Source organism: Triturus cristatus, chromosome 3_2, assembly GCF_964204655.1.
Source record: "Triturus cristatus chromosome 3_2, aTriCri1.1, whole genome shotgun sequence".
Lineage (NCBI taxonomy): Eukaryota > Metazoa > Chordata > Amphibia > Caudata > Salamandridae > Triturus > Triturus cristatus.
The window spans coordinates 1,032,906,035-1,032,932,786 of record NC_140584.1 but is presented as its reverse complement, the minus strand read 5'-3'; the positions used below and the strand labels follow the sequence as shown (position 1 = coordinate 1,032,932,786).

Sequence of the window (26,752 nt, the reverse complement as noted above, 5' to 3'; positions counted from 1 at the left end):
TGGTTTTTTCAGTGAATTTCAAAGGTTTTTTAAATGCTAATTCCTATCTATAACTTAGCTCTAAAGATATCATGTTTAATGATTTTCATTGGATTTCTATATTTTTCAAATTCAGTGTGTCAATTTCATTAATTATGTTTTTTTTTAAATTCTTTTTTATCACCATTTTTTAAACTTATTTTTTCAATTAATTCTTTTAAAAATTCAAAAATATTATTTGTTTTTATTGGGTTTTTCAAACATATTTTTAAAAATATTTTTTTAACTATATGTTCAAAACTTTATTTTATATATTTGTTTTCCATGTTTTTGGATCCGCGCAACCTATGCGCACCGTTCTCGATCCCTACGCGTTAGCATCCGCGCATGGTATGCTTTGGGTACATGTTTAGTGCGCGATCGCAATGTGACCGGTACGCGACTCCCAGCCTATACGCGACACTTTCGATGTACGTAACGCGACGTTTACGCGCTTCCGCGATGCGTCATCTGCATCTATGACGCGGTAGGTGCGCGGATCCCGCGAAATATTTAACATTTAAAAAAACATATATATGTATTTCCTGTGAATATTAATTGAAGACAAACTCTAAACTAGTCTTAAAAGTAATATATTTTTACATGTAATCCTATATTTTTTTTTTATTCAATTTCGCGGATCCGCGTTGGATGCGAGATGCGTAAGCGCAGGGTGCGCGGATCCCATGTGACCTGCAAGAAAAGAGATTTGATTTGTTCATTACACTTCCTGTTCTAACTATTGAAAGACCCCACCCAATTCAATCATTATTCTTTCACCTTCTTTGGAGGAGCATCTCTTTGCAGAGAAGAAGATTTTTTAGACTAAGTTTACACTTAGCTCTAACTTTTTTCAACTAAAAATGGCTTCAGGGCAGCAGGCATCACCTGCATCTCCTCATTCATCTGAGGATGAATTTTTGGAGGAGGCACCACGCCCACAACGTTTTTCTTCAGTGGTGTGGAAATTTTTTACTTTTCCCGAGGGGCAAACGAAGACCAATGCCACCTTGGTCACGTGCAAGATTTGCAAAAGAGTGCTGTGGCGAGGGGATCCTAACAAGAAATACTCGTGCGGCACGGCAAGTATGATGAAGCACCTAAGGACCCTTCATCCGAACAATCTTGCACGAGAAGAGTGCAAACGGATGAGAAACACTCCTGCTCCTGCGCCTTCCACCTCATCGCAGCCGAGCACTTTCAAGAGTGCATCCATCAGCCCAAAACTTGGACATCCGTCCTCAATTTCAATTTTTAAAAGTGCTCTGCCCTAAGTGCAATGCGACTTTGTGCTTCGGTGAGCAGTCGATCGATTTGTTCTGCCGCCGGCAAGAACGTCACAATTGCTAGTTTTTTTTTTTTGTTCCCTGAAGTTCATTGTTTGGTTCCTCCTGTTTTGTTTTTTGTTTTTTTTTCCAGAAAAACCCAAAAAATCACAAAATTGTTAGAAAAACCCCAAAAAATATATAAAAGAAGAAAGAAGAAAAAAAAAGTTCTTCTAAGAACTAACTTTCCTGGTTTAAAAAAAGAGCTACATTTCTTTGTTAGTGTGTGAAAGTTTAGATGAATGTATGTGTAGTATGTAATTGACTGAATGAATGCATTAGTAGCGTATGGTGAATGTATAAGTGCAGAACTATGAGGAAGTGCTGCAGCATCACACAGTAACCTCTTTAACTGCAGTGTGCTGTAGTACTTCCGAAGCACAGGGATGCAACATATGTACATAAATATGTTGCAAATCTATGCTTCTCTCTGCACGGCTGCTTAAACTGCAGCCATGTGGTGACATAGGCACCCTTGCACCATAGTGCAAGGATATCTGTGTCGTATGCTGTTTGTTTTTCTGCTGGAAGACACACCTTCCTGCACAAAAACAATGAGAAAATGCATTTTTCTCCTTCAATGTATGCTGAATATTTCAGCATGCATTGAAGATATAAAAATGTGGAGAAATGAAAACAATTCTCCTTGTTGTGCTTTCCTACACCAATTTTAGAATGGTGCAGCATTCACACACATATCGAGATTTATGATTTCTGATAAATCTAGACATGTGTCTTGTTCTATGAGTATTCAGTGCAATCATGCACAACAACACTTATAGAACACCCTTTCAACGCAAAGTGGTGTGCATAATGAGGTTGTATTTACATGGAGTATAAAAAGTGCACAGAGTGCCTTTTCCTCTCTTTGTAAATATGAAAGAGTGTCTTGCTCAATAACTATGTTACAAAAAGTGACATATTTCCGGTTTTAAAATTCCTTGCGAATGATAGAAGGTAAGCACAGAGTTTTTTCTGCAAAGATGTTCAAAGAAGAATGATTGAAATGATTGCGGTCCTTCAGTAGGTACAATGGGAAATATCATGAACCCCTCAAATCTCTTTTTTTGCAGGTCACATGATATCTGATTATGGTCAGATTTCAAAACTACATAGGTATAAACAGAGTGTTTTTAGAAACGTGTTTCAACTTTGTAGCTTCTTGCAGACCTCCTCATTCTGCATATTGAGACTTAGTTAAACTTACCTTCACAATAATAGGAATAAAAAATGGTATACATTTTTTTCAGATTTTCATTGCATTATAAATTCATATAAATTGCTTATTTTAAAATTTGGATCTGCGAAAGAAAAGAAAAAAAAATTAGAACATGTAATAATACATTTTTTACAACACAACATAATTTCCACAAAGTAATTTGTTTGCCTTTTTTGCTGTTCTCAGAATATATTGAATTTCACTAGAAATAGTGATTTCAATCGTACTCATCACTTAACAGCGGGCAAAAAAAAAACAATCAGAACGATTGTTAAAAAAAAACCAACATGCTATTCTCAGTAAAATACCACAAGATACAAATCACACATATATAAAATGCTTATGGCTAACAAAATTATATAAGTTTAACTTACAAAAACTGTAAATGTTGCCGCTTTAAAATATTCACCGAATCTAAGGATGAATTTTTGGAGGAGGCACCACGCCCACAACGTTTTTCTTCAGTGGTGTGGAATTTTTTTACTTTTCCCGAGGGGCAAACAAAGACCAATGCCACCTTGGTCACATGCAAGATTTGCAAAAGAGTGCTGTCGCGAGGGGATCCTAACAAGAAATACTCATGCGGCACCGCAAGTATGATGAAACACCTAAGGACCCTTCATCCGAACAATCTTGCACGAGAAGAGTGCAAACGGATGAGAAACACTCCTGCGCCTTTCTTGAGTTTCTTTTCTTTTTCTGGCATGATTTCTCTATTTTAACGTTGAAAAACAGTATCTGTAAAAAAGAATCACAAATAAATGTATATTAATAACTTTCAGATTTATACTATTCCATTACTGTACAAACACATTTTATATAAAAACTGACTAAGAAACTATAGCCCTGAACCACAAGTGTGACGATGGTTAAAACACTACATGCATAGTGCATACTACTTTGAAGCAGTTCATGCCCTAAAGCCTACCTCACAAAAAGACTACATGCTAACTGACTGAATGATTACAGTACTATAAGGAGACACACTGGGTGAGTAACAGGGTGTTTGCTAGAAGTGTATGAATACTGCCTGGGGAATTCAAGGTGTGAAAGACAACTGTGTAGGTGGTTAAGAGGACTGCATACATAGTGGATAGGCGTTTGAAGCAGTCCATGTGCTAAGGCCTGGCTCACTGCAAAAGTACTTGGGTACTGACTGAATGATTAGAGTATAGCAAGGAGAGTGCCTGTGTGAATTTATAAGTGGTTGGCTTTTGGTACAGTGAATGGATTAGTACTTGGTACTGAATGGGTCACTAGAGGAGTGCCAAGGGAGTGACAGGATGTTTGCTGGACTGTATGGATACTGACTAGGGAATTGAAGGTGTGAAAGACAAGTGTATAGTATGTTAGAAGACTGCATGCATACTGCATAGACATTTGAAGCAGTGTATGTGGTAATGTATGGTTCACAACATGAGTACTTGGAAACTGACTAAATCATCAGACTACTGCTAGGACAGTGCCTGGGTAAAACTTTTAAATTTTCAGTTCTGGCGCAGTGAAGAGAATAGTACATGGTACTGCACTTTAGTGTCAAACCCTGACTCATTTTATCAATGCATCAGCAAAGACTAGCTTCTAATGCTACTAAAACTTGACAACATGACCGGTTTTAAAACAGTTATCTGTCAGCAAATACACGATGTTACCAAATGCTTCTCTCACAATACTTACCCAAATGCACACAGACTCACAGTTTGATTTTAGACAAGCAACACTATCCTAGGAGTTTACCAAAACTCACTCACTAGTCTAGAAGAGGGAAGGGTACTGCACACAATCTACATATTTAAGTACTGCACTTTAGTGTCAAAGCCTGACTCATTTTATCAATGCATAAGCAAAGACTGGCTTCTAATGCTACTAAAACCTGACAACAAGACAGGTTTTAAAACAGTTATCTGTCAGTAAATACACAATGTTACCAAATGCTTCTCTCACAGTGGTTCCCAAATGCACATAGACTCACAGTGTGATTCTAGACAAGCAACACTATCCCTAGCAGCTTACCAAAACTCATTCACTACTGTGCAAGGGGTAAGGAGACTACACACAATCTACATATTAAAGTAAAGCACATTAGTGTCAAAGCATGACTCATTTTATCAATGCATAAGCAAAGACTGGCTTCTAATGCTACTAAAACTTGACAACATGACAGGTTTTAAAACAGTTATCTGTCAGCAAATACACAATGTTACCAATTGCTTCTCTCACAGTGGTTCCCAAATGCACACAGACTCACAGTGTGATTCTAGACAACAACCACTATCCCAAGGAGTTTACCAAAACGTATTCACTACTGTGGAAGTGGTAAGGGAACTGCACACAATCTACATATTTCAGGACTGCACTTTTGTGTCAAAGCCTAACTCATTTAATCAACGCATAAGCAAAGACTGGCTTCTAATGCTACTAAAACTTGACAACATGACAGGTTTTAAAAGAGTTATCTGTCAGAAAATAAACTATGTTACCAAATGTTTCTCTCACAGTGGTTCCCAAATGCACACAGACTCACAGTGTGATTCTAGACAAGCACCACTATCCCTAGGAGTTTACCAAAACTCATTCACTACAGTGGAAGTGGTAAGGGAACTGCACACAATCTACATATTTCAGGACTGCACTTTTGTGTCAAAGCCTGACTCATTTAGTCAAAGCATAAGCAAAACATGCCTTCTAATGCTACTAAAACTTGACAACAAGACAGGTTTTAAAACAGTTATCTGTCAGCAAATACACGATGTTACCAAATGCTTCTTTCACAGTGGTTCCCAAATGCACACAGACTCACAGTGTGATTCTAGACAAGCAACACTATCCCTAGCAGCTTACCAAAACTCATTCACTACTGTGCAAGGGGTAAGGAGACTACACACAATCTACATATTAAAGTACAGCACATTAGTGTCAAAGCATGACTCATTTTATCAATGCATAAGCAAAGCCTGGCTGCTAATGCTACTAAAACTTGACAACATGACAGGTTTTAAAACAGTTATCTGTCAGCAAATACACAATGTTACCAAATGCTTCACTCACAGTGGTTCCCAAATGCACAGACTCACAGTGTGATTCTACGCAACAACCACTATCCCTAGGAGTTTACCAAAACTCATTCACTACTGTGGAAGTGGTAAGGGAACTGCACACAATCTAATTATTTCAGGACTGCACTTTTGTGTCAAAGCCTAACTCATTTAATCAACGCATAAGCAAAGACTGGCTTCTAATGCTACTAAAACTTGACAACATGACAGGTTTTAAAACAGTTATCTGTCAGCAAATACACGATGTTACCAAATGCTTCTCTCACAGTGCTTCCCAAATGCACACAGACTCACTGTGTGATTCTAGACAAACAACACTATCCCTTGCACTATACCAAAACAGATTTCTTCATCTAGAAGGAGTACTACATTTTAGTGTAGAAACATAACTCATTTCACAAATTCATAAACAATGACTGGTTTCTAATTCTACCAAAATATAAAACAGCACAGTTATCTGTCTGCAAACACATGAAAAACACAAATGCTTATCACAGAATGGTTTCTACATGCACACACACTGTCAACAAGATTGTAGAGAAAAAAAGAACTCCCTACACTTTAGCAGGAGAAATACATTAGTCTGATTAAAATCAAAATAGTCTACATACATCCCCTCACAATTAAATAACTCACCTTTCAAGTTGTTTTGTAGATTAAGAAGTATATTAGTCACACACCAGATATCAGTCACACACCGGATTTTCTTATACAGAATCTCTGCACTGTGCACCTGTCAGCAGAACCAAAGAATGGCAAAGTTTCCCTCTCATTTCCCACACATATACATGTAAACATCAAATCACATTCCTTCCCACATAAATTCAAAAGCAAACACACATTTCTATTGGTTAAACATTTCAACCCTTTCCAAATGACATAAATGTGAACCCTTCCCCCAATCTGCCTTCTGCCCTTTACCATAGAAACAGGTCATGGAACACTATACTGAGCACACAGGTCACAAGTTCAGCACACAATGTTGCTAATCAAGACAGCAAGTGTGCTTGACTTTTCAACATATCAGCTTATCATATATAATGTTCCTTACAATCAGTTTTTGTTAACCAATAAGAATCATGCGTTTTAAAAACAGAAATATACACCCTACCTTTCAGTGTAGAAGGTTGTCAAACAACCAATGATTTCTTGTCTTTTTTCAAAACTGCATCTTAGCCACCATTTTAGAAACATCTTACTTTCCAAACTGCCATTTTATTTACAGAGACCATCTGAGTGCATCCAGACCTCCTTTCAAGATGCTTAGAGTGTGGATTGTGGGACACAGCTATATTTTCTGGAGCCAAAGGTATGCAGAAAACAAAGGCATTCGCAAAGACCTAGGTTTGCCAAATGTAGACATTAAATGGATTGGACAGAGAGGGTTAAAGTGGCACCAATTGATGCCATTGGTGAAATCCTTCATGCATATCCAACACCCTGACCTCATAATAGTGCACTGTGGTGGCAATGACCTAGGCACTTTGACTGGGGTAGGTCTGGAAATCCTTATGAAGGACACCTTTGCAGAACTGATTTCACTTTTCCCCAAAACTGCCTTTGTGTATTCTAACATATGCCAAAGGCAGAAATGGAACTGGTCCGATCATTTTTGTCCACAAATTGAGAAAGCTAGGAAACGTGAATAAATCGGTTTCTGCTTTTCTCCGAGACTATAGAATGGGGTCCATTTACAATAAAAATCTGCGCTTTCATATGCAAGAGATGTATAGGAGAGATGGAGTACACTTTACTGATGAAGGAAACAGAGTCTTCCTCAACAACTTTAGACTCTGTATAGGTACTTACTTATAAGTACTAAAAACTCTCAATGAATGAAAGAGCCACTCAAAAACAAAACACTTAAGCTTGATCTTTATCTCCCAAAAATTTCATTTTTTTTTTCCTTGGATCCGCGCACCCAACGCGAGAGAATCCATGCACCCAACGCGTTAGGATGCGCGCACCCTGCGCGCATTTTTCAGTTTTTTTTTTTTAAAAAGGGGGACCCAGGGGGTCTTTCTGGAACCCCCTAAGCACCTCTAGAGGGTCAGAGTATTTCCACTCTGCCCCCTTTATATGTTTTACACACTTATTCCCCTTGCTTCTTCAGCCTCGCTTCTACCAAGGCAGAAAATGGACACCAACAGTTCCTGGTGTCGAATGTAGACAGACACTCGACAGCCAATTAGCATTCAGCGCGCGATCGGGAGGGTGCGCGCTCGGTTCGGGGAGGGTGCGCTTACGGTGCGGGTAGGGTGCACGGATCCTCCCCGGCCATAGATATCGCTAACTTTTTTACCCTAAATTTCTCAGGAACTACTGAACAGATTCACACCATTTATGCAAAAGGCACAAGTCTGAACTGAGGACTACCTCTTTGCCAAATTTGGTGTCATTCCGTTCAGCGGTTCAGGCTGTAGCTGCGACAACAGATCCTATGGGAAATTGCATTGGGAAAACGCGTTTTGGGACCCCCCTTTTTTCTCGGCCCCCACTTGACGGATCACCGCGAATCTTTCAGAGTAGGAGCGGAGCAGAGCTGGCCAAAAGTTTAGAAAATTTTGCGAAGATTCGTCAACCGGCGCCAGACTTATTTGGAATAGAATGTTGCGGATTTCCTATGGAAAATAGGTCCTAACTATAACTATCTACTGGCGACTGCCAGTAGATAATATATACATATTACCTACTGGCGGTCGCCAGTAGGTAGTTATAGTTAGGACCCTGTTTCCATAGGAATTCCGCAACATTGTATTTAGAATAACTTTGGCGCCGGTCGACGAATCCTCGCGAAATCTTCAAAATAGGTGGGGCGCTACGCTCCGCTCCTACCCTGAAAGTCTCGGGGGGATTCGTCAAGCGGGGGCTGAGAAAAAAGGGGGGTCCCAAAACGCATTTTTCCCATGCATTTTTCCATAGGACCTTTAGACACAGCTACAGCCCGAACGGCTGAACAGAGTTACTTGAAATTTGGCAGAGAGGTAGTCCTCAGGTCAAGGAAGTGCCTTTTGTAGGTCTGGTGTAAATCTGTTCAGTAGTTCCTGAGAAAATAGCATTTAAATCAATATATATATCTGTGGCAGCTTACGGTGCGCTTACGGTGCGCTTACGGTAAGCTTACCGTACGCGTACGGTGACGTGCGCGAGCGCGATTCTGATTGGCTGTTAGATCTTAGTAAACATTCGAATCGGTCGAAACCAGGAAGCGGCGGCCGCCATTTTCTCTCTCGCACTCTGAGGGGGGGAGGAAAAACAAAGGGAAAAAACATATAAAGGAGCTGTTTAGACTGCTCCTAACCACCTAGCCTTGATGAAGGTGTCCCCAAAGAACCCCCAAGGCCAAAAACTCAATATTTTTTTTTTTCGAAAAATAGGCGATTACGCTTACCGTACGCGTACGGTAAAAAATATAAAAAAAAAAAAAATTAACAATACTCTCCCCACCCCGTATGCAAGGAAAATGTAAAAGCTTACCTTGCACAACGAAGCGCGTAATATGCCCTCCATGTGCGCACGGTGCGTGAAGCGCATCCTGCGTACATGGCCCATCCAGCGTAACGTGGGCACGCGGTGCGCGTAGAGCACCGCGTGCCCACCGTGCGTGCACGGCACTAACTGCGTAAAGTGGGCGCGCGGTGCGCGAAGCGCACCGCGTGCTCAGTGTGCGCGCACGGTGCGCTTCGCGCACCGTGCGCGTACGAAACGAACTGCGTTAAGTGGGCGCGCACGCCACGAATGGCGTAAAGAAACTTAGCATTTAAAAAACCGTACAAATTCACTGAAAAAACCATAGGTTTCACACACGTTATAGTTAGGAATTAGCATTTAAAAAACCTTGCAAATTCACTGAAAAAACCATAGGTTTCACACATGTTATAGTTAGCTGGACATTTTACTGATAAAAAACCTATGAAATTCCCCCGTTATAGTTAGTGCAGGCAGCTATAACTCACGCGACCGCAATCCTCTGCTGATGACATATGTGTCTTTATGAAAAAAAAATATTTGTAATATATGTATAGCTAAAATTTAATGGAAGAAGACATGGGCAAATAAGTGTCTAAATACAGTATTAGCATCAGCAGAGGATTGCGGTCGCGTGAGGTATAGTTGCCTGCACTAACTATAACGGGGGAATTTCATAGGTTTTTTATCAGTAAAATGTCCAGCTAACTATAACATGTGTGAAACCTATGGTTTTTTCAGTGAATATATATATATATATATACACACACACACACATATGTATATATCCTCTTTTAATGCCGTTTTACATAGCACAAACTAGATCCAAAGGTATGAAAGCGCTTTACATGCTCACCAGTTGCATTACAGATGGACACTTTAATTTTTAGGCACAAGATATTGAGTGATTTGCCCAGAATCACAGGATGTTTGAGCTCCCACCAGACTCGAACCTATTCCCTAACTTCAAAGTCAGTCGCCCTAGACGTTAAGCCACACCCTATATACATTTACTGAAAAAGCCAAAGGTTACAGGGACGTTGTATTTAGGAAATATAATTTAAAAAATCTTAGAAACTAACTGAAAAAAAACAAAGGTTACAGGGACGTTATAGTTAGACTCACATTTTACTCGTTCAAAATGAGTGAAATTCAACAGTTATAGTTACCTGAGCTAACTATAACCTATGCCCCCGCAATGCACTACTAATTAGTGATACTATTTCTAACATATGTGATCGGTGTGGCTTTGTGTCCATATCAGTGTGTGAGTGGGTGTCTGAGTGGCTGTATGTGTGTGTGAATGTTTGCATGAGTGGCTGCCTGGGTGTGCAAATGTGTGCTTGAGTGGCTTATGGGTAAGTGAGTGGGTTTCTTGCTAGCTGTGGGTGTGTGAATGGTTGTGTGTGTGGTTGTATATGTTTGTGAGTGGGTGTCTGAGTAATTGTATGGGTATGTGAGTGGTTTTGTGGGTGTGTGAGTGAGTGTGTGAGTGGCTGTATGGGTGTGTGTTGGACTTGGCCCTTTTTTCAGTGTCATCCCTGAACTTTTCACCTTCCTCCTGTATTGTTTCTGACCTGTTTTTGTTGGATTTAGGACTCTGGGCACTTTACTACTACTGATCAGTGCTAAAGTGCAAGTGCTCCCAGTATAAAGTGTTATGGTAATTGGTTGTCCATAATTGGTATATTTCCCTTACTAGTAAAGTCCCTAGTAAAGTGCACTATGTGTGCCAGGGCTGGTAATACAAATGCTACTAGTGGGCCTGCAGCACTAATTGTGCCACCCATACCAGTAGCCTTAAAGAGAGATCTCAGCCCTGCCACTGCAGTGCCTGCACACAGTTTGTTAAACTGCCTTGTTGTCCTGAAAAGTGCACCCACTTGCCAGGCCTTACCCTTCTCTTTTTATGCACATCAGACACCCCTATGGTAGGCCCAAGGTACCCCCCTGGTCAGGGTGCAGTGTATGTGAAAGGTCGGACATGTACTAAGGTGTGTAGCATGTCCTGACAGTGAAATACTCTCTATTTTGTTTTTCACTGTTGCAAGGCCATCTTGCCCTTAGGACAGAATGGGGACGTCTGTGTAATATGTTTCCAGCCTATCTTCCCATAGGCTTAAGATGGAGAGGTGAAGTTTAGTGTGCCTGAACTCACAATTTAATAACACGTCTTTTCGTGAAGGTGGTTTTTGAATTGCGTATTTAGAAACCACACTTTTAGAAGTGGCTGTTTTTTTGTTCTAACAATTCTGTGTGTCTCTGCCTGGTTGTGGTTTGGCTGCCTGGATTTGAATGTGATAGGATCTGGGTCTTGACCCAGGGGAGGAGTAGGTGAGATAGCCACGGGTAATCTGCATCTGGAGTGTAGGGGGGAGGAGTTGCCCCTGGAGGTGAAGAGGCCTGGGCTGCTGCCATAAAACAATGGCTCCATCTCCTGCTGAGTGATTGAAGACCCAGACCCCCACTATCAAAGGAAGAAGGTGTCACTGGCAGGGAGACACCCAGAACTGGTTTAGACAGGGGTCAGTGCCCCCTGAACACAAAGACTTCAAAGACATTTAGGGGTATAACTATAAGAGCTGAAACCCCTGAACATTGACTGATCAAGGCTGAAAAGGATTGAAACTACTTTGTGGTCAAGAGGAACCTCTGTCAAGGAAGAAACAGCTGAAGAGACTGAAGGAAAGGACTGCCCCTTGCTGTGTGTTCTGGGGCTGGCCTGCAGTTTGCTGATTTAACCAAGGAGAGGCTAAGGGACTTTGCTGTGTGCTGTGTCCCCCTGCTTGAAAGGACTTTGCTGTGTGATGTGTCCTGAAGTAACTTGTCCCCCAGGGCCCAAGGAGAGCTGCCTCCCTGTTGTGGAAACTCAGAAACATAAAAGTTTCCAAGTGTGTCTCAGCGACGCTGTGTGCTTGTGATTTTTGCAGCCTAAAACCTTCGTAAGAACTGCCCTGTGATCATGTGCACCCGGAATCCAAGAGAGTCTCAGCGACGCTGTGTGCTTGTGTTTCGTGCAGCCTGAGACCTTCATGAGGATTGCCCTGTGATTGCGGGCACCCGGAGTCCAAGTGAGTCTCAGCGACGCTGTGTGCGTGTGCTTCGTGCAACCTGAGACCTTCGTGAGGATTGCCCTGTGATCGTGTGCACCCGTAGTCCAAGTGAGCCTCAGTGACGCTGTGTGCGTGTGCTTCATGCAGCCTGAGACCTTTGTGAGGATTGCCATGTGATCGTGTACACCTGGAGATCAAGTGAGTCTCAGCGACGCTGTGTGCATGTGCCCTGTTGCAGCCTGAGACCTTCGTGAGAATTGCCCCGTGACTGTGTGTCCCGGAGCAGCCTTGTTCTCTGCTTCGATCAACAAAGTGACCAGAAGTGCTGTGATCTTCATTGCCATCGGCCCGGACCAGCATCCCCAGAGGAGCTGTGCCACCGGCCTGAGCCTGCCTTTGCCAAGGAGAGACCTTGAACCATCCCCGTCGGGGGCCCGAGTTCCACTGCCCAAGATTAACAAAGTCGCACCGGAGGCCCAAGCCACGAAGAGAGGAGAGTGAGATCGCACCCCACAGGTAATGCTCCGCGAACGTGCGTGTGTCGCTGACTGGGGCGGGGTGTGGTCTACGAGAGAGGGCATGTTTTGGCAGTAGCTGACGGCAAGTCTGTAAGAGTGGCATAGAGACCGTCCAGAGCACTGCGATCGGTGCTGAAGTATCTTATTTTTTGCATTACGAACTGCCTGATTGTTGCATTACGAAGTGCCTTATTTTTGCATTACGAACTGCCTGATTGTTGGATTACGAAGTGCCTTATTTTTTCGATCTGCATAGCATTGCATTAGGACTGCATTAGATCATCGAGAATGACTCATTAATACTGCAAGAACCTACAAGGGCTTGCTGGCCTAAATAACCGGCAAGGTGAAATATTACAAATACGCATATGTTGGATTTTTATCGTGTGGTCTCATCATATATCTTTTTTTATAAACATATAAAAAAAAATATGAAACTCGTGTGGAGTCCATTTGTGGTGTTATCACTGGGTTCCTGAGAGTGTGGATGCAAATACTTTACACATTTGCCTTGGAGATAAGCCTGGCTGCTCGTGCCAAGCTACTGCATGGCTGTATGAGTTAGTGACTGGGTATGTAAGTGAGTGTAAGTAGGTGTATAGGTAATTGAGTAGCTGTTTGGTTAAATGAGTTGGTGTATGAGTGGCTGTTTTGGAGAGTGGGTGTCTGTGTGGATGGCTGTATGGGTGAGTGAATTGATATGGGAGTGTTTGTATGGATGTGTGAATGGATATGTAAGTGGTTGTGTGGGTGTGTGAGTGAGTGTGTGAGTGATTGTATGGTTGAGTGAGTGGCTGTGTTGAAAGGCTGTATGGGTGATTGAGTGGCTGTGTAGGTGAATACGTCTGTGTGGGAGTAGTTGTATAGGTGAGTGACTGGTTGTATGAGTGGCTGTATGGGTGAGTGAATGGTTGTATGAGTGAGTGAATGGGTGTGCTAGTGGCTCTATGGAGGAGTCAGTGGTTGTGTGAGCACTTGTATGGTTATGTGAGTGGTTGTGTGGGTGTATGAGTGGGTGTATGACGGTGTGAGAGTGGTTCTGTGGATGATGTCATCAGTGATGTTATTTGAAATGACATCAGTGATGTCATAAGTGATGTCACTGACCATGTCATGAGTGATATAATATGTGAGGTCACAAGCAGTGCATTGTGGGAGCATAAGTTATAGTTGCTCAGGTAACTATTACCGCTGAAGTTCACTGGTTTTGTATGAGTGAAATGTATGCCTAACTATAACATACCTGTAACCTAACTTTTTTCCAGTGAATTTCTAAGGTTTTTTAAATTCTATTTCCTAACTATACCGTCCCTGTAGCCATTGTTTTGTTTTAGCCAATTTCTAAGGTTTTTTTTAATCCTATTTCCTAACTATAACGTCCCTGTAACCTTTGGATTTTTCAGTCAATTTCCAAGTTTTCATTTTTTTTATATCCTAACTGTAACCTTTGAAAATCATTGTGTGAAAGACTGCAAGAGGGTCTCAGTGGGTGTGTGACTGAGTGTGTGAGTGTCTCAATGGGTGTATGAGTGGGTGTGGGAGTGAGTGGGTCTGGGAGGGCCTGCACTGTATGTGTGGGTGGGTGCATGAGTGAGTGGACCTATGAGTGGGTGCATGAGTGTCTAAGTGAGTGTCTGAGTGGATCTGTGAGTGGGTGCGTGAGTCTCTTAAGTGGGTCTGTGAGTGGATGTGTGTGTGTCTAAGTGGGTCTGTGAGTGTCTGAGTAGGTCTGTGAGTGGGTGCCTGAGTCTCTGAGTGGGTCTGAGTGGGTGTGTGAATGTCTGAGGAGGTCTGTGAGTGGGTGTTTGAGTGTCTGAGTGGGTCTGTGAGTTGGTGTGTGAGTCTCTGTGTTTGGCTGTGAGTAGTTGTGTGAGTGGCCATGCCACATTTTAATGGGGGCAGGGAGCCACTCGGCCCCTTCTCACCAGGGTCGATTTGAGCCTGGGGACCCCATCCCCCGGTGCCCGCCATAATTCAGTGGGCATGGAGGCCATGCGCCTCCTCTGCCCGGGCCGATTTCAGCCCGAGAACCCGATTCCCCAGCCACATTTGGATGGGGAAGGGGGACCACAAAGCCCCCTCCCCGGGCCGATTTCGACCTGGATGACCCCATCCCTGGAGGCCCAGCCTCAATTTATATATATTAAAAAGGGGGAGAGGGCTGTGTGGTCCCCCTTCCCCGGCCAATTTTAACCCTGGGACCTCATCCCCTGGGGTTTGGCCTTAATTTATGAATTGAAAGAACAGCAGGCCCTGCAGCAACCCTCCCTGGGCCTATTTCGGCCCCAAGAGACCCTCTTCCCCAGGGCACAGCCACGATGCAGTGGGTGGGGCGTGTGGCCCCCTCCCCAGCCGATTTCGGCCCCAGGGATCCAATCCTTGTAATGCTGGGTACTCTGGAGCCTACAAAGGGGACCCAGTCACCAGTACCTAAATGCCCCTGCAGTCCCTGCCGGCTCCCTGCCACCTGCGGAAGCCTGCATTGCTGATGCACGAAGGGAGCTGCTGGAAAGGCAGCTCCCTCCATACATGAGCAATCATGTCATCTCTTTCTCCCCGCATGTGTGCAGGCAGGGAAAGAGATGAAACCTCCATTTCCAACAGGCGGGAGCACTTAGAAAGCTCCCGCCCGCTGGAACCGATGTGTTTTGTTTGGTATGAGATGTCGAAGCTCCCACCAATCAAAAGCAAACAGCTGTGGGTACCCCAGGACATAGCAGGAGCCGGCCCTGAGGTCTAGCGGTAATCAGGGCCATATATGGCTCCAGGATGGTGGCCACGCCGCCGCCCCTGGGGACATGGTGGTCGCTGGGGTGCGGGTGGGGCAGCACATCCCCCGCTCCATATTTAAGTTTTTTTCCGAGGTGTTGGTGGTGCTTGGGCTCGGGAGGTTCTGCAAACCACCCGTATTCAATTTATTTAAAAGCCCCGGGGAGGTGATGGTCCCCCGGGCTCGGGAGGTCAACACACCCCTCTCTAGGCATTTTATTTGTAGCCCCAGGGATGTGGTGGCCCCTGGGCTAAGGGGGTCCATGTGGCCCCCTATATCATTTTTCAATTTGTAGACCCTCGGAGGTGGTGGTCTCCTGGAGCACGGCAGCTCCATGTGGCACCCAGCTTACTATTAAAATTAGCCCCGGGGTGGCGGTTGTCCCCGGGGCATTCTTTAGCCCTTGGAGGGGGCCCGTGCAAACCCTAAATTTTTTAATTAAACCCCGAATGCCCACGGGACCTGGCCCACCTGAGGGCTACAATTAAAACAAGAGCGGGAGCTCACAATTGTTTTTTTTTATTCACAGCAGCATTTGCAAATAAAAACAAAATGCTTTTATGCTGTGCGAGGGAGATCACGGTATTCCTACCCTGCCCCCTTTTCTTTTTTTAATGTTTTTACTGTGAAAACGAAATCCCAAGATGGCACAATCGCAGCTATACAAATTTGGATTTCCTTAAATTCTCAACAACCACTGAACGAATTTAGAGAGAAAGAGAACGGGTTGCATGTAATTTGATCTGGTATTGCCATTGAGGGTTTCGGGTAACATCCTAGTTACGGGTGGTAGGTCGGTGGTGTCCTGAATGAATCGAATCCAAAGGATCTGATCCTTCAGGAGCAAGAGCCCTCACACATCCTGAGGGGTGTCATGCTTCATCAGCCGAACTGAGGAACGGGTAGCTTGTACGCAACCTGCGACGATCACTAACCACGGGAGGACGCATCAGCGCAACTCCGCTTCGGCTCATTGGAGCCCTCCGTTCCGCATCAAACGGTTGGTACATTGAACTGCTTTAAGGTACACAATATCCTTTCTACACTTGGGACAGCCAGGCACCAAGTAAGACTGGTGCATAGAGCTGTCTATTTAGGAGTAGTTTCAATGGGTTTTTTCACGGTCCCGACGAATTGCCTTGATCTTTTTAGACTTAGTGGCAAGAAACATGTTCACCTTCACTAATACCAAGAGCTTATGTGGTCCATTATAACCACTGTAGCCCACACTTGTTTTTAATATAACCTAGGGTTCTGAATAAATAATAAAATCTCCTTTATGTATCCATAGAGTTAGTTTTAAACACCCCTCACCACTCTACTCACACGCCTGACCCTCACTACTACATCCACACTTCACAGACGGTAAAGAGCCCCCCTGCAGGGACCGTTGGGCATTGCAGCGCCAGCCCAATGAGGAGCTGCCCATTGATAAAGCATGACACCCCTCGGGGTTAGTGAGGGCTCTTGGTCCTGAAGGATCAGAACCTTTGGACTCGATCCATTCAGGACACCACCGACCTACCACCTTTAGGAACTGCACACCTTTCTGTTTCTCAGTCTAACCCAGGGGCGTGTGTGCTGGGCCTTTATTAGCCCTTTGCATCTCCTTTTGTTTTTAACATCCCGCTTACACCACAAGGCGGAAGACTGAGTGGTTTGTAAATGTCACCAGAACATCAAGTTGGCAGTATAGGACCACATTTATTAACATTATTGAGTGTGGACCATGGTGCCACTCCCCTCCCCCAACGATTGTCATAAAAAGCATTTTATACTCAGTGCAGCTACATATAAGGTTTATGCCATGGTATATTTTCATATGCACTAGTTTTACCAAAAGTGATTCCACCAAAAAGCTGAATGCAAGGGGTCACATTTGTGCAGATCCCATGACTATTAAGAGGGTTTAGTACCTGTGTAAAGCAAGTGTTACATGTAATTTGTGAGGCAGTAAAAAGTGTTTTTCTCGTGTCAATCTTGCTTTACTCCAGGTAGACGTTTGCACTGTAGTAGTAAAGTTGTGACTGTGTGTTTATTAATACAGTTGTAAATAACAAATGTTATTGGGATACATTAATTTCACCTCAGTGGCATAAACAACCATATATATGAAAACGTGTATCTGTGTAACCACCGCACCGAAGTGCTCTGTCTTTAGTGGTATGTGCTGGAGGTCTGTGGTGGTGGTAGAGGAAGGCAGAACAAGGGATAGTGCGTTAAATAGATGTCTAGGCCTAGCTGTCCTGATGGGAATCAATTAATGCCCCTGGCGTGCTGCATTTTATTAGACATGATGCACATTATTGACTCGGCTGTTCAAACAGGGGGTTGATTCTGATGTATTGATGTGGCTTTTCGTAAGTGGATGGATCTGAGAGTGCCCCGTGTACTGCCTGCACAGAGTGATGTCTCGTCGTTCTAAAGGTCTTCAGTGTGGGGGGAGCTAATTAGAGGGACATTAGTGCTGTTTTTTTCTGTGGAATATAATTTTTCAGTGCAGTTTGCTTGTTAAATGATATAATAATTAATTAACCACTGTTTTTGCAGGAACAATTGAAAATAATCAAACCTAATATGCATAATAAAGGAGATGACAAACATTTGAAATTATAATAGTGTTTCGCCACAACCCAACCAAAGTCTAAAGGAAACATCTACAGATCAGTTGCCTTTTCCCGAGGCATCCTTAGAACGGCCATTTTCTAGGTGACTGGTGAAGACAGAGTGTGGGTTCTGTCCTACAACACCATACTATGCAGGAAAGGAGGAACATGGTGACAGGGCTGTGGCGCCTCAGTTCACACGAAAGATTTGTCAGACTCTAGGTAATCATTTCACAATCCACCAACCAATCAGGAAACAGCATCTAACAGTATTGTGTCAGATAACACTTGTCCGCAGTTTTCAATATTGCTGACTGTTGGGTAGCGTTGATGATTCTCCTCAATATGGCTCCTTCCAAGGCAATGGTTGACCTCAATATATATAAGATGGCGGCTGTGGTTATGTTTTGTTAGACCTTATTGGGCGATGATGGATTTATGATTTGATGTAATTCTTCTTTTATACTATGAAGAAACAAGGGCACCCACGTATATGGAAGGACCTTGCGTCTGAGTATCTAGCTAGGAACAGTGGCCCTCCACATTAGAAAATAACTATAGCAATACAATGACATCTATGTTTGTGTAACAAAGTTACATTTTTATATTTTAATACAAAAAATGTTTTTAGAAACAAAACATCAGAACATATACAGTGGGGCAATTGTAAACAAACAAAGAAAATCAAAACTTGCCAAACTCAGGCATAAAGCAAGGTGGCGGAAGTACAACTGAACATGTAGGCCATGTAATGTACAAATAACACCATTGCACTTTGAAATGGCTGTATATTTTGGGGAGTGTCAAGGTGCTTTGGTCAACGACATTTCGATCCCTTTAACTAGGATCATCATCAGGACATTTGAAATGATGCCTGAGAATAATACCTCGTCCAAATAACAGCAAACCTTAATTTGGGGTAACAGCCTTCCAGGGATCCGAGAAAATGTAAAGGCTCCAAATAAGCATACCAGTACCCTCAACGGAGCTTTGGGTATGGAAATGAGCCTCTGGACCTCCGAGAAATTTAGGGCGGTGAGAGATTCACGTGGATAATGCCGTAACAAGAGACGTCACCAACCAATGCCAGGCATACATGGCCTACATGTTCAGTTGTGCTTCGGCCACCTTGCTTTATGCCTGAGTTTGGCAAGTTTTGCTTTTCTTCGTTGGTTTACAATTGCCCCACTGTATATGTTCTGATGTTTCGTTGCATTACAATATAAAAATTCAACTTTGTTACACAAACATAGATGTCTTTGTATTTCTATGTTATGATATACAGTTATGTTCCAGTGTGGAGGACCACTGTTCCTAGATATTGATTCTTCTTTTGGTTATGCTCTCATGCTGTACCTTGGCATGGTTCTTTTGTTTTTGGTTTTATGCTTCACTATACCCTCCCTCAAGTGATGATATGCTTCAATATGGTTTTTCTGTTGAAGATGTTTGTCTTACTAAGCTGATGGAGAAGAAGATATATAATAAAAAGCTATTGTGATGAGCATGGAGTTATGATTTTCTTAAAGAGGATGTACTCGTCATAAATTGAAGGATTTGTTGGAAAGGGTCTTCACGTCTAGCCACTATTCACACAATGTGTGCATCGTCCACCTCAGATCAGTAAGAAGTTCCTCTCATTTGGAACGTGCGGTGCATCTTATAAATAAAGGAGATTTGTCTTGGTAGGCATGCCTTCCATTTGGGTCTTTCTTGCTAGAAAAGAAGAGAGCAGTGTTATATTGATGGCGGAAAGACCCCTCTATGCTGCTGAAAGATCTAGACCAGTTAAGTTGCGAAGAATATCACTATCTTCAGATCATTCAGCAAATCAACCAAGAGCCTCTGCTCCAGGTTGGATAAACCCTAAGCTGTACTGGTATGCGCAGACTCAACTCCTCCTGTCAATGTATGCCATGTTTTGTTGTGTTGCCACTATTGCTCACTAATTTATGCTTGTATACATATTTTCCACTGATGAAGATGCCTTGCATATGACTTATTTTGTTGCAGATAACGTCACACGGGTACATGGTTCTTTTGCTGAGGTCAATGTAATGCTTTCACATGGGTCTTTTGTCAATGATGATATCACAGCGTGATGCAACTCCCTGCTGAGGAGGATGTAACACTTTGATACAATCACTGTGTTGATTGCAGCATTACACTTGAATATAAGCCACTAGTGACATTCAACTTTACATCAACATCTTGTCTCCCAAAGAGATTACCCTTTGCTCTCCTGATGCATACCATGCTGTCATGTGCTCCTTTCTAGCACATCATCCTGTGCTCCCCACTGCAGACCATCTTGCGGGTCTGCTGCACAATAGTCTGTGCTCCACCGATGCCTGTCATCCTGTGTCCCCTGCTGCCTTTTGTTCCACGTGTATTGATACCTCCATGGTTGTTAGTCTGTAATGTACCTCTACTTTGCCACCACACGAAAGCCAACGCTATTGGCCTTGTCCATGCTTGCAATATTTTTTGTTTCTGTAGTTATGATGGCTGAATTACTGTGTTTAATGAACTACATAAATAAATGAGTCCACATACATCTTCCTACCCCATTACATGGAGTCTCCCACCAGGAAGCTTTCCTTGAAACAAGCACCTGAAACATGAGTGAGCTTTCCAGACCCCTTTGTTTCTCTTGCTGCAGAAAGAGGTCCTCCTCGTGGGAGTGTGCCTTGTGGCATGCTCCCACAAACAGATTCTACGTCAAGCATGGATTTGTGCTCCAAAATATGTGCATACCATTTAAAGCAAAAGCCATCAAGCAGTCTGTATCCAAACTCACTGTGTGAAAGATCTTGCTCCACTCTCAGTCTCATCCAGCTGGGATAGAAGGGCCCAGGTCGGAAATGAATACAGACAAACAGACCTTCTCGAACTTCGCAAATATGATCAAACTGGCTTCCCTGCAGATGAAAGGAACTCGAAGCACTCCTCTTCAGGCCCCAACGTATGGGTCCCCTGTCGCCCATTCACTTTCGAAGGGACATCTTCTGCTTATGAAAAACCAAGGAACTCACCCCAAGGCTGAAAGGCCTCCTCCGCCTGAAGCTCAAATAGAGTCTCTCAAAAGTGTACCCATGAGACTCTCGCCCCAGGTCTCATAGCTCTGCCTATCAAGGAGTGTTCAGTCTTCACAAATATCCCCAATTAGAATAAAATAGATTTTTGCTTTGCTTTGAACCTGCTCTTCCTTTAATATGGAACTTCTGTTATGTAGAACATCACGCTTTCATACGGCTCTGCTGTTCATGACGAGGTTGCATTGCTTCTGTTAGACCCTGTTTTGGAGGGCTTGGGGCAGGCAGGGGCTAATGGGCCACACTTGTAGGGGTTGAGGCCTTTCACCTCTGCTGTTTTGGTGCCAGCCCTACTATGGCTGTGCAAACTGGGATTAGTACAACTCTTTCCGCACTTGACTCTCAGTGATAGCTTAGAGGATTAGTCACAGACTTCTCGAGGAGGTTGATGTGGGGGTTACTTAGGCTGAAGAATCAATACCACCTCCAATAAAATAAATGTCCAGTCCAGTTCATCTCTTTTTATGAAAAGAAAAGTTATTTTATTCCACAAAAAATAGAAGGCCACTACACATTCAGTTATGCACGAATACTCTATTTCTAGGTGCGGGGCTTGGTGCTCTTAGGGACTCCACTGATTGGACCGTCACCTGTCTCTGGTCACTCTTCCCCTCTGGTACTGGGTCACCCCCCTTGTATCAGGCTCAAGGTCAGTCAGGTAAACTGGTGCATGCGGTTTGTGCTTCACTTCTCCTGTATCTAGGTTAGCATGCAGTCCCCAGGGCCTAGGCCTGATCAGTCTCTCACCAAGTTCAGTTTAGTAGCTCTGGGCCACAGTCCAGAAGAGGTGCAAGGCCGCATTCACTCTTCCTGCAGCAGCAGGGTCTCACCAGCTGCAGGCATGAGCCTCCTGATAGCATGCAGCAGTCCTCTTCCGGTTGCATGGCAGCAAGCCACTCAGCGCGTCTCTTCCAGGGTCACAGCACGAGCAATGGCTTCTGACAATGGCCCTCTTCTGGGTGGCAGCTGCAGACCTCGGCTTGTTGTGGCCCCAAGCTGATGATGGTTCTTTGGCACAGGGGGCACTATGTGCGACACAGATTGCATCAAAGCGATGACCTTGAATATTCATGTGGTACCCCCCAGCGTACCTCTATGTTCCTTTAGCCCTCAGGAATGGTCTCGACCCACTTGGCAGTATCACGGTCACTTAGTCCCCTTACATCAGGACTTGTCTCCACCCAATGACAGACTTGACATTGTCAAAGTCCCACAGTCCACTTACAGGGTACATGGGCCCCCAGCAGTAGCCTATCCAAGCCTCTGTCAGGCTCAACTCAGGAGCCTGGTGGTTCTGAACGGAATATGTCATGACGATCACACTGGTTGACCCATCAGTACAGCAGTTCCTTCAGCATTCTTGCTTCATGAGTTTCTGTTGTAAAGACCCTACACTAGGGTCAATTGCAACTCTCCCTTCTGTGATCCTCTCCTCCTGCAGTGTTGGTGCTTCCTTCCCTTGCTCACAAGCAGGATATCTTGGCACTCAGGACCATCAGTAATTCCTCCTTTAGATCATACCCCAAGCATTTTTCCTTCACCTCCGAGGAGTTGACTGTTAGTGCAACATCAGCTCTTGGTTGCTTCGTAGTCCCTGAGTACTGTGCGGAGTACGGCCTCCTCAGTAATAGAGACCACAACAACGAACAATGATGGGTCTTGAGCTCCCATCCTTATACTGCTTTTGCAGCGGCAGGATGTGTATTTCAGGTCTGTTCCTTGTAACCAGGTTGGAGCAGTTTTCCTCTGATGTGTCCTGGCCAGGCCAATTTCCCTTATTGACCTCTGTCTACAAGGATGCTCTGCACAGCAACACAGTCTCCAGGTGGAGTACCTACCACAAAAGTACAAAGAGCTGTTTTTGACTCCTCCTCACAGAAATCAGGAAGAGAAACAAGAATCTAGGCCCCTATAAAGGACTTCTTTCTCTATCAACAGACACTGCAGGCCCCACCCTTTACCCCCTGCCATCCACCATATACCAGCTGTAATGCGAGTTATTTCCAGACCCATGTTCCAGAAAGGGTCCTGGTACTTCTAAGGGTAGCCTGTCTCCTCATTCCTCACCAAAGTCTCTATAGTGTCCGGTGCTCCCACAAGGAGATGCTAGCAATACACAAAACACACACAAGATGATGGATGGAGCGCTGAAACTTTTCAGAAACTCACTTCCAGTCACTATTAGATCTGGGTGGAATCTATCATCATTCTTTATCTCACTTCTCTTCCCCAGTTCAGACCCAACAGTATGCAAATTAGTCTTGACACTGTTCCTCACAGGAACAGTTTAACCTGAACTACCAAGCCAGGTCTTCCCTGGACCGGAAACAAGCATCTTGGGACCAGTTTTGTGGTAACACCCCTTATCAGCCATGCAAGCCTGAATCCAGTGGCAAATTGAGAAAGCTACCCACGTATGGACATACCCTGCCAACTTAGAGTGAGCAAAACAAAGAGAACAAGATGATGGATGGAGCGCTGAAACTTCGAAGACACTCACCCACAGTCACTATTAGATCTGGCTTGAATCCATCATTGTTCTTTAGCTCACTTTGACACCACAGTTCAGACCCGGCTGGTTGCCCGTTTGACCCTGTTCCTTCTGGGGACAGTCCAGCCCAAACTAGCAAGCCAGATCTTACCTGGACCGGATTCAAGCAGCCTGGGACCAGTTTTGGAGGTAACACCCCTCATCAGCCAGGCTAGCTTGAATCAGTGGCAAAGTGAGCAAGGGACCCACGTCTGGGCATACCCTGACAACTTGCTTGTTGCTTGTTCCTGATCCAGGGAGGACCTGGCTTGGCAGTTCGGCCAGGGTCAAGACTGATTTGCATATGGCGGGGTTCAAATTGGGGTGGCGTGGTGAGCGCAAGAACAATGGATGAAACCCAGATCTTTGTGACCCGGGGGTGAATGTTTGCATTGTTCAGCAGTCCGTCCATCATTTGTTCATTTTGCTTTTGTCACCCTAAGTGGGAGGTGTATGCCCAGACGTGGGTCCCGTACTCACTACGCCCTGGATTCAAGCTAACTTGGCTGATATAGGGTGATTCCCTGAAACCGGTCCTAGGATGCTTGCTTCTGATCCAGGAAGGGCCTGGTTTGACAGTTCGAGCGGACTGTTCCTATGAGGAACAGGGTCAAGACAGATTTGCATATGGCTTGGTCTAAATTGGGGTGGCGTTGTGAGCAAAAGAACAATAGATTAAATCTAGATCTTTGTGACTGTGGGGTGAATGTTTGCATTGTTCAGCACTCCGTCCATTATTTGTTCCTTTTGCTTTTGTCACCCTAAGTGGGAAGTGTATGTCCAGACCTGGGTCCCATTCTCACTGCGCCACTGAATTCAAGCTAACCTGGCTGATATAGGGTGATACCTCAAAACCGGTCCCGGGATGCTTGTTTCTTCTCCAGGGAGGACCTGACTTAACAGTTCGGGCTCGTCTGTTTCCATGAGGAATAGGGTCAAGACTGATTTGCATATGGCTGAGTTCAAACTGGGGTGGCGTGGTGAGTAAAAGAATGATGGATTAAATCCAGATCTTTGTGACTGGGGGTGAATGTTTGCATTATTCAGCATTCTGTCCATCATTTGTTCCTTTTGCAATACACAAAGGCTGTCTGCAGAAAGTTACCTCTCCTCCATCTTTCACTCTGGTCCAGGCTGTGGGCTACCAAAATGAAACCAGCAGACCTACAGCACTCGTGCATGGCACACTACTGCTTCTAGCATGCATGCACTGCATGACAAACTACTACTTCTGACATGGGATGCTGAGTTTAGGATTCAGAGTTCCTGATGAGCAGCAGAACTTTAGATGATGGTCCAGTAGAGGTGTATTCATATTTCACACGTAGAAAGCCTATCATTATAATTCAATAATATGATGTGCTGCCTCCATTGTGCTCCAGCATGAAGCCCGTGACCGGGACAACAGTCCTCGGTCACTATGAGGATGAACTTGGTGCATCCCTCCCTGGTCAGGACTAGGTCCAGAATCTATCATTGTCATCAGATCGGGTCTAGGTCAATGCATATGGCATGACCAAAATCAAATATACAGGATCACAGTTAGGCAGTTTGTGCACACAGGGCAGGGCATTCCCAACATCTTCTATTAAAGGGGATGGTGACAGCATGCTTGATGGTTTGATGTATCTCCTCTGTTGACAATGATGCCAGGGTTTGATCTTCTGATCATGAAGATGCCACACCTTGAGACAGCTCTTCTGTTACAACTATGGTGATGTCATTTTTTTGTACAACTTTTTACATTTTAATAAGGATATGATTTCATGTGACTCTTATTTTTAGAATGATGTTATGCTTTGGAATGATTCTTCCGTTAATGATGATGTCACACTTTGATGCAGCACTGCTAAATCTGATACAGCTCTTTTCTTGATGATGATGTCATTCGTTGATATGTTTTCTCTGTTTAGGATGATGCTTTGTTTGAGTATTATTCTTTTGTTCATGGTGTAATCCACACTTTTATACAGCTCTTCTATCATCAATAAAGCATGACCTCATTTTGATGAAAAGGACACACCTCTTCTGTTGATGATGTAGTCCTGCTTTGACATGACCTCTTCATCTGAGATGAAGCCATGGTTTGGTTTCACTCTTCTATTGAAAATGTCATTACATTTTAACTAGTTGAGTGTTGTGTTACTCTGCTGCTGTGCCCACTGTGATTGTTTCACTGGGCCCTTGAGTCATTTAGCTCTTTTGATGCTAGTGGTAGACCTCTGAAGGGTCTATTCTGAGGCAGACAGCATCCTGCTACCACTCACTCGTCCTTTGACATGATCATATGCTTAATGCAACTTTTCAGCTCATGCTGAAGCTGCCACGATGTGCAACTAATGAACAAAATGTAAAAAACTAAATGACATGATGGCATATTACTGTAAACCATTAGTAATGATTGATGCTGATATTAGATGGTTGCATTGAGAATCAAGTTAATATATATGTCTCTGTTGGGAATGATGTTTAATAGGAATCTCCTTGGCAGCACATGCAGTGCTTTCAGCAGCGCTGGTTCTAAGAAGTTAATTGGGCAGGATGGACACAGATTCAGCATTTACATGACTGCTGAGGCAACGTCTAATGGGTTGGATGTGTGGGGGTCTGGTGCCTTGTTCATTGATTAAAGCCTCTTTGGTCACGCTGCTGTTTCTTTGGTCACCATACTCTTTTTTTGGTCACCCTACTGTTCCTTTGCTGTTTCTGCAGGATTTTAGAGAATATGTCGGCTTTGCCACTCTTCCTAACCAGGTTCATCGGAAATCTGTCAAGAAAGGGTTTGAGTTCACCGTCATGGTGGCCGGTAAGTGTAAGCAACACTGTAAGTCCTCTGCAGTACTTTTGTTCACATATCTTGCAGGCGCAACATCTTTCCTTGCCTATTCCCTTGCAGGAATAAAAGTGTGATTGAGCCCCTGTGTTAGCTTGTAAGGCTCTTATTCCAAGTAATATGCTGTTGTTTGCTAATGAAATGAAATGAAATGAAATGAAAGAGACATTTATAAAGCGCATGGCTACCCATAGGCCTCCCAGCGCTGAGAACCAAATCAACAGAAGAGAATACTGATTAGTCAGTTGGGAATAGATAGGT

At 43.8% G+C, this 26,752-nt stretch overlaps 1 protein-coding gene across 2 annotated transcripts in view; it reads left to right on the top strand.

The window, feature by feature from the left end:
- The window catches only part of LOC146859048 (septin-4-like), a 328,318-nt gene that overhangs the window by 155,681 nt on the left and 145,885 nt on the right, over window positions 1-26,752 (top strand). For both annotated transcript variants that reach the window (XM_085649678.1, XM_085649677.1), the window contains exon 4: window positions 26,371-26,464. In XM_085649678.1, coding sequence (XP_085505804.1) covers window positions 26,371-26,464 — 94 coding nt within the window. The remainder of the gene's footprint in view (window positions 1-26,370; window positions 26,465-26,752) is intronic.